Source organism: Paroedura picta, chromosome 4, assembly GCF_049243985.1.
Source record: "Paroedura picta isolate Pp20150507F chromosome 4, Ppicta_v3.0, whole genome shotgun sequence".
Taxonomy (NCBI): Eukaryota; Metazoa; Chordata; class Lepidosauria; order Squamata; family Gekkonidae; genus Paroedura; species Paroedura picta.
The window spans coordinates 113,377,049-113,385,647 of record NC_135372.1 but is presented as its reverse complement, the minus strand read 5'-3'; the positions used below and the strand labels follow the sequence as shown (position 1 = coordinate 113,385,647).

The 8,599-nt window shown below is 38.1% G+C and overlaps 1 protein-coding gene across 9 annotated transcripts in view; it reads left to right on the top strand.

Annotated features, from left to right (window-relative positions):
* Positions 1–1,489: 1,489 nt before the first annotated feature.
* RBM39 (RNA binding motif protein 39) overlaps positions 1,490–8,599 on the top strand; it is a 36,990-nt gene continuing 29,880 nt past the window's right edge. For 2 of the 9 annotated variants that reach the window (XM_077335202.1, XM_077335203.1), the window contains exons 1-4: positions 1,492–1,802; positions 6,459–6,521; positions 6,743–6,815; positions 8,278–8,327. Coding sequence is in view for 2 of the 9 variants with exons in the window: in XM_077335197.1 (XP_077191312.1) it covers positions 6,471–6,521; positions 8,278–8,327 (101 nt within the window). In the remaining 7 variants the exon portion in view is untranslated. The other 7 variants (XM_077335198.1, XM_077335199.1, XM_077335204.1 and 4 more) reach the window with 5 other exon arrangements.

The following is an 8,599-nucleotide window of genomic DNA, read 5'->3' as shown; positions in this document are numbered from 1 at the left end:
TTAAGTCACCTGAACTCATCATGGATATTAATCAGCAAAGATGGAGACAGTTAACCTTTAATGTTTAGTCCATGTAGTCTGCTGTCCATTACACTATAGCCCAATCTCATTTATAACATCCTCAAAAATTTATCCAAATAATTTTCCCCTTGATTTTGATACTGCTATGAGGCTGGAGAAATAATTTGTTCCATCTACAAATCAATATTCAAAACCCAGTGCAGGGACATTTTAGCCTTCCAGGACATTAAGTTACTGGCCTAAGAGTAGCAGTTCTCCTACAAAGAAATTTCTAAGGAAGTTTAGAAATACTGCTGAATTGCAATTGATAATGAAGCTCAGGACAATGCATTCATCTAGACTTAATCCCATCTCCTTACCAGTGCTGATTTCTCCTACTACCCCTCTGTATATCACACCTAAACCAATCACTCCTGCTATTGTCATTCATTTGATATTATCTCTTGCTAATGTTATTTGGCATCTGAAACCACTCCAATTTCCAATGTATAGGCCAGAGGGACTCACATTCTAGCTGTATTTGAAGAAATGAGCAGTGATTTTTGAAAGCTCATACCCTGCTACAAATCTTTTCAGTCTTCAAGATGCTACTGGAGTCTTGCTGTTTTCTACTGTAGTTTATCCTAAACAACTTCATGATACTACCAGACAGCTGGGGAGGGGGTGGAGTGTCCCCTCTGGGAAATTCTGTTTTGTTTTTAAAAAATCTGATTTATAAATTTATCAGGATTTATATGTTGACATTTATATGTCATAAAAATATGCACTTTAATAAGCACTCTCCAAATATTAAGATTTTTTAAAAGGCATACGCCTTTGTACAAGTAAAAACATAAAATTAGGTGTAACTGTGTTTGTTACAAAATAATATTGTGGTATCTTTAGAACAAATTTTGCTTATACCTTGAATAAAACTTTGTTGGTCTTAAAGGTGCCACTGGACTCTAAATTTGTTCTACTGTTAGTACTCTTAGGATCAACAATTTAATTGTTGGCATGCTTTGTAAACCCAAATCCAGTGGGATGTATGAAGTGTAAAAAAGTTAAACGATTAAGAGTGAAAGCAGGCGCCGCTGACCATAGCGGCATTTGCTTCTGCATATATATGTATATGCATATCGGAATACAATAATTTTGTCAATAAGTCACGCGACATAAATGACACCGTGAACTTTTAAACTTCGACCTTTCTATTGTGACGCGTCGTAATCTGATATTTCTCGCGAGAGCGCTTAGCGATCATAAATTAGTGGGTTTTGGAGAAACCCGAACCTCGGATACATACACTTGCATAATCCATTTATCATTATTATCAATCGCGGAACAACTCTTATTCCGAAACGTGAAACTCTCGCGACAATTGCTGGCCAGGCCAGGCCGCGCTTGCACAGGTTCATGACCACGTCAGGATTTGTGCTGCCGAAATCTCGCGAGAGCCCGTGCAGAGACCTTTCGGCGTCCCCGTATCGACTGCGCGGACCCTCCTCCGAGCGCCAGGACGCGGCGGGCGCCATTTCAGGGAGCAGTCGGTTCTGCCAAAGCCCAGCGTCAGGCTCCTTGTTGGGAAGCTTCCTTGGCTTTGGCCTCCCCCGTTTACTTTCTAGAGGCCCACCGTCTTTTTCTTGTTCCCTAGTCGCTTTCGTTTACGGAAGAATTTCGCCGTTGGGGGGCCCAGTCCTCCCTCCCTCCCCAGCACGTCCGGAGCCAGAGCGAGCAAGCAACGGTAGCAGCCGCCTTCCTCACAGACACCTGAGCCAGAAGCGCGACCCCCGGCAGCGCAGGTAACTGGCCTTCGCCTCTGGGCTCGCCTTTCCTTGCTTCTCGGTGGGGGCGCGAACGCCTTCGACTGACGCGAGGGCGGACAACCGCTCCATTGTGCGAGGCCTTCTTCATGGCGGGCATGTCGTTTCCCCTTACGAGTCTGGCCGCGCAAGGTTTGGGTGTCCAATCCCCCTTGGTTATGCGCGGGCATAGGCATCTGTTATGCAACCGGGGGAGAAGAATAGGGAAGTAGAGTCGGTCCTGTGGGAGGAGTGTTCTTCGGAGCCTTCCAAGTGCGATTTCACGGGCCCCAGCGGTTCCCTTGAACCAGGTGGTAGTGGTCTCCTGCCATAGGATTCCTCAATAATTATACCCACCGCGTTTCATGTCCTTGCGGGACAGGATGTAAAATTTGAGAATATTTGCTCAGCACAGGCTGATGATCAGCAGGAGCATGGGCGATTCGTAATGGGCGAGTCAGAGCAATTCGCAAGGGAATAGAATATTTGTTTACTACTTAGCTTATTTAGCTGAAGTCAGGTGGGGTGGGAGGGGAAACGAACCTTGCCCTGTGTCTTCAGAGGTGAAATGCACATTAGGTCAGGATATGTGTGCAGTAGTTTTGCACACACTTCAAAAGTTCGTGCCAGGCATTTATATTCAAGAACCTTTGTTACGTCGGTAAATTTTAGCCATTAATCTTTCTTAACCTCACGTTTTTCACATTTAAATGTTTGAGCAAGACTTGTATTTAATAAAGCTTTTGCATTATGGTAGAGTTTTAATTTAGAATTTTAGATCATTCCACAGTTTATCCTGTAGAATTTATGTTTTGGTGAAAAGTCTGAGGATAACTAGAGGAAATTATTCGAGGTTAAGGGTGATTTGGGCTTGTTTGTCTGAAACAGCCATTCTGCCCACATTATATGCTACTTGATGACTTTGGCAGTTGAGGTATTTGAATGCTGACTTAGTGTTTATTAAAAGGGAAGGGTAAGAATCCCCACCATTCAGCTCTCTCCATAATGCCTAGTTGCTACAAAAGTAAGGGTTTAGTAGCTTCTGTGCAGAACTGGTGTTCTTGCATGATGGTATTTTTAATTTGCCACAAACAATTTAACATATTTAAAAATTTGCAACAAAGTTCAGCCTTTTAGCATGTTTGCATCAAATACCGTTTCTGTTTTAATTGATTTTTTATTTTAAAAATTATTCGTGGTACAGTTGAAATACATTTAAATATGATTTTAAAAATTTTGAAAGTAGGTTTTTAGAAGTTCACCATGTTTTTTTAATGAAGATTTAAAAATATATGACATGGTTTGTCTCAGTTGTGTTTGTATATAATTGTGATAAATCATTCTTAATAGAACACAGTAACACTCAAAATCTGTAAAATATACTTTGAACATTTGTGTTTTTGCATAATTTCTTTGGAAATCATTGCTGAATGGTCATTTATAGGTGGACATGTTAACTGAATGCTGCTTATAAAAACTGGGTTATCTGTGTAGTTTCTATTTGTGACTTTGGAGAATCAGTTTGTGACCTTGTTATCTGAGATGCTTCTAGCTTTCTGTTAATAATACTTTTGGGTTTTGTGAGTGCTTCATTGCTACAATAACCCTTTACAACAATGTACAACTGTGATGTTGGCTGATATTATCCCTGGGCTACAGTTGTGAAGGAGAAGTTGAAAGCATGGTTTGGTGCTACATGAAAGAATTTGGGTGCAAGCCATAGCAAATTGCAGATTCCCAATCCTAGGTTCAAAAGCAAAGTGGTAGTAATTCCCAAAATTGCAGTTACAGGAGTAATGGAGGAAATGTGATGTCATAAAGCCTTGTTCATGTAGCAACCAATAATGATATGTTATTACCTCTCATTCAGATTGGCAGGTTTGGCTTATTTGAGATTGGAAAGGTGACTTCCAGCTCATATTTATTCCAGCATATTATGTCATTCCAGTAAAGACAGAGAGATTAATTTTCAGACTTTTATCAGTGAAGTGCATTTTTTTGTCAGTGATTTGTGGACTACCTGTTTCTGTCTTGGATATCATTAAATCTGTTGGGAGACTTCTCCAAAATAACAGTTATTGATTATGCAAGGGAACAGATGTACCAATATCCTTGGAATATATTGCCACATATAAGTAGGCTTTTCAGATAATGATCTTCGATATCTAATGGATATTGCAGTATCTAATGGGGATCACCCCCCCCCCCCCATATTACTGTCTTCCATTTTTGGCATGGACCTATGGATATCACTTCTGAAAGATATTTTATATTTTGAAAGCATATTTTGTACTGGATTGAACAAACCTTTAGTACTTGAGGTGACAATTTGCCACTTGTAGAGATGGTGGTTACAAGCTTGAGCAATATAATATGTTACTCATCTTGAAATTGTTATTCTCAAATATCAATCAAGAGACAGTATATTTTAGTTACAACTTTTTTTGTTTAACTGTTAGATGTTACAAGTTCTCCTGTATATGACCCATGTTTGGACGTCAGATTTCCTTTTAACTTTGTCTAGTCCTACTTATTTTGCCTGTCACGACATCATAAAACATAGCCAATTGTGGTATTATCCATTGCTAGACATAATAATCTTGAATAATAGCTCTAGCTGTTTCCTAATTAGAAATTTTTCTGGTACATACCTTCTTTCTCTTACCACAAAGCTATACACAGTTACTGGGTCAAGCTGGGAAAACACAAAACGTTAATTTTGTAAAGCAAATTAGCTTTCTCTAAACAATTTAAAATACAGGCTTTTTTCACACCACAGTTATATTTTCAGATAGGTATTCCTTTCTTGGGGAAGTGGTGTATGTTCTCAGTCTTTCTGCAATTTGAATAACATGCTGCTGTTTGATCAGGTAATTGTCTTCAGTTGCAATGTTTTCTTGTTTCCTGTCTTTGATTTATTCTCGTTTTCAGTAACTCCTTTTTTGTTGGTGTTCCAACTTGGTCTTGGCAATAGATCCTTGGCAACAGATCCTTTACTAGGAGTTTATATGTATTGATGATATGCAACACTTTTCAATCAGGACTACTGGTGACATTGGATACCTGTTCTGATTTGTTGCACTCAGGTATCAAAAGTGAGTTGTGCTTGCTGACATAGGCATTGTGTTCTATAATCAAATCTGGGAAAGACTGTGATTGTCAGAGCTATGGATTAAGGCCTGACTGCTGTTGCACTCCTGAATTCTACAAATGACCATATTCTGTATGGCATTGCCATGTTCTCCATCATGTAATTGTTTGAGAGTTTAAGGATTTTAATAAGAATCAATTTAAGAATTTTTAGTAGTGACTAAAACTTGAATCTTAATTGATCTGTTGTTCAGGGTCACTGAATTTTGTATGCTATGGCATAATTTAGTCAAACCAGTATCTTTTCATAGGCATGAGGGTAATACTTCAGATATTATTGGCTATAATACTAAATATAATAGAATTTGGTAATCTTATTTCTCATTTAAATTAAGTAATTTTAGCTGTACTCATTTTTGATCGATTCAGAAGTCTCCCAGTAGCAAGATATCTGCAGTCTATTAGCTGGTCCTATGAAAGAGGTTCTGAGGTTGTCTAATCCATTTTAAATGTTTGACCCAAGAAATCAGTGGTTTATGGTGAATCTCATGTGATGAGAAATAAAAATTTGAGAGGCACTTTTAATCTGAAGCTTTAAGCTTTTGTTTTGCCATCAAAGGGATGTTTCTCCTACATTCTGGTGGAGGTAAGGGAACAACACAAAATGAATTGTGGTTTCACAGTTCTAGGGTAGCTGTATTTTCTATTTCTGTGAATTTTTTTTGTATGAACAACTTCTGAAATTGAGTAAGAAGCATTAAAAGTAACTTTCCTTCCAAGCCATGTATTAAATGAGCAGTCTAAAGCAAATTCTCTGAGCAAGGGTATCTAAAACAATACATGTACCTTCAAAAATCTGGTTTCATTCCATATACAGAAAGTGAAGTGAACCAGCAACTTGTTCAGCTGTGAGGGTCATTATTTACCCTTGGTTCAAAAAGCTTGATTATAGCTTACCAATCAAATTTAACATGGGTACTTTAAAATCTTCTTCCTTGTTTTGCTTTTAGGGGTTGCTTGAGGCCTGCGGCCTGTATGTTGCTTGCCCATTGACGAAGCCTGGGCTCGTCATGGTACAGAGAAGTTGAGAAACCCTGCTGTAGAGCAACTGCAATATGAGCTGAATGCAGTAATTTCTGTGTGAAATCTTGATCTATTTAGCCAGGAAGTCTACAGAGGATTGTAATAGTATGTGGTGGCCTTTTCACAGTTAGTTGACTACTGAGGGGGGAGGGGGATAAGTCTGCAGCTGATTGTCTGAATTAAACAAGCTCTTCTGAATGTCTTCTGAAACTTGTAAATCTCTAAAGCAGTGAGAGATTAATAGACTTGATTAGCAAACATTCTTGTTTGTAGGGTGTTTCTTAGAAATATGAAGTACATCCACTTTTGCAGTAAGAAGTAGATAAATCAAATACTGGTGTTTACACCACTTATTTCGCTGAATTTGCTAGTTGCTTGCATGAGCTACAGTTTTGTCACCTTAGTAGCATTAAATGTCTTGATGTTTGTTTCAAAACAATGGTTTAGTTTTCTTGACTGAGAAAAAATTGCTTTCCTTTCTAGGTGTCCTGAAAAATGGCTGATGATATTGATATTGAAGCAATGCTTGAGGCTCCCTATAAGAAGGTGAGAAAATGTGCTGTAAGGTCTTTAGCAATATTCATTTAGCATTATTCATGAAACTACTGCTGAACTGTAAACTAACATCCCTGGAGCCCTCATGATTTATCTTATTGGACGTGCCTTACATGTAACTTACGAGTAACTATATGCTGTTAATGTAATTATATTGTGCAGTAGTTTCACTTCAGCGTGATGAATAAATGCCCATCTATCTCTCTTTGTAGACTTGCCTAACGATATCTCACCTCTACTCCCATGAATTCACCTTTGATTCCAGTGTGAACTGTCAATCATAAGGTAGTAATTGAGTGACGTATCGCTGTACCGTGGTCCCCCTAGGTAAAACTCAACTGACCAACAAACAAAAACACTCTCCTAAAAACTACCAGCTCCATTTTGGTATAGCAACAAGGTGAATACAATGGTTTGGGCAAATAGCAGGGTTCCAAGAATAACCTCTTTCCCCAAGTTCATGGCAAGCAAATCTTAGCCTGCTTAATGCAAGAATGACTGCTTCTTCTTTTAAAGATAGACTGGTGATTAGTCTTTAACAGGACAGGTGGCAATCAGCTGTTGTGCGAAAGACCTTTCCAAAATTCTTGGATCCCTGAATAGTTCACATTTTATTAAAAATTATAATATGGCAAAGTATCACAGTCTACTTGTTCATTGTGGAAATACACTTCTGTTTAGTTATTCAATTTAGAAAGTGCTAATTTTGTTACGATTTCTCTAAATTTCTGAATGTTTAGTACATACCTTCAAGTCTAAACAGACACTAAAGTGATACGATTCTTTAGTGTGGTCTTTTTTCACCAGATCTTAGTGAAACTTGAATTTTGCATGCAGTAGCACTGGCTTCACAAATTTATATCAACTTAAGTAAATGTAGCAGTTGAACTCATGGTGTAACTGGTGTGATAACTACAATAAACTTAATAACAGTAGTCTATTCTGGAATATGCTTAGTGCAGGTATGCGGTATCAGTTTTGTACAAGTCTTTGTAACCTTTTAAAATTTGTGTTTAGTTTTATGTAATATTTAGTAGTTATGTAATTTTGAGACAAATCATAATTTGTATTATTAAGAACCATGTGTGCTAGTTTAACATGGATATTTTCCATGTAAACAGGTATGGAAATAGGGAATATTTAGGCTGGACTGGTTGGATTATTGATGACTGACTTGGGAGTCGACGTTACTAAAGCAGTGTGAATCCCTGTTTGCTTCAGGGCGAGATGTGTGACAGAGGTGGCATCAAGCTCTTACAGTCCCAACCCTCCAACGAAAATGGGCGAAGATCTCAGGAATGGCATCGGTCACAGGAAAATCGATAGTGGCTGGCTGCTAGCTTGGCCACTTGGGGCTTAGGCAGAAATATAGCCTTGGTACTGGTCAAAAGGGATCATAGTCCATGAAAATTGCTTTTAAACATGAAATTTCCTTTTTATGTTTTATTTATTTAACCACTTCAGTGCTGAAAATTACAGGATAACTTAAGTCATGTAAGGAACTATATACAATTTAAATATTTTTATAATCAGTAATTTTTGTTTTTATAATTTTATTACGTTAAATATAGCAGCAAAGTGGTTAAACAAGCCTATGTAAATTTATTAGCCCTCCATTTTAACTGTAAAATAATTTAGTATTAAAATTTTTGTTTTGTATTTTCTTATCCCTATTCCCATTACCCTTTTGACCACTTGAAATGTTTCCACTTCGTCCTCACGATGTTCTTCTATCAACCCTGCTTAGGATGAGAACAAATTGAGCAGTGCCAATGGCCATGAAGAGCGCAGCAAGAAGTAAGTCTTTACTGTTTTTCTTTAGGGTATGTATTGAACTTTCAGAATCAGTAGGTGTGTCAGCCAGTCCATCCCTCTCACATTTTCATCTTTGCAGTCAATAAATTTTGAGTTATTCGTTGTTCTCATCAAGTCACAGCTGACCTATAGTGACACATTAGAACTGTCTTTCTTGACTTTTTTACTGTTTAGAAATCCCTGAAACATTAATCAGACTTTGAGAAACCCTGGAAATGATGTCAGCAGGCCGCACCTCCCCATCAGAAATTGTG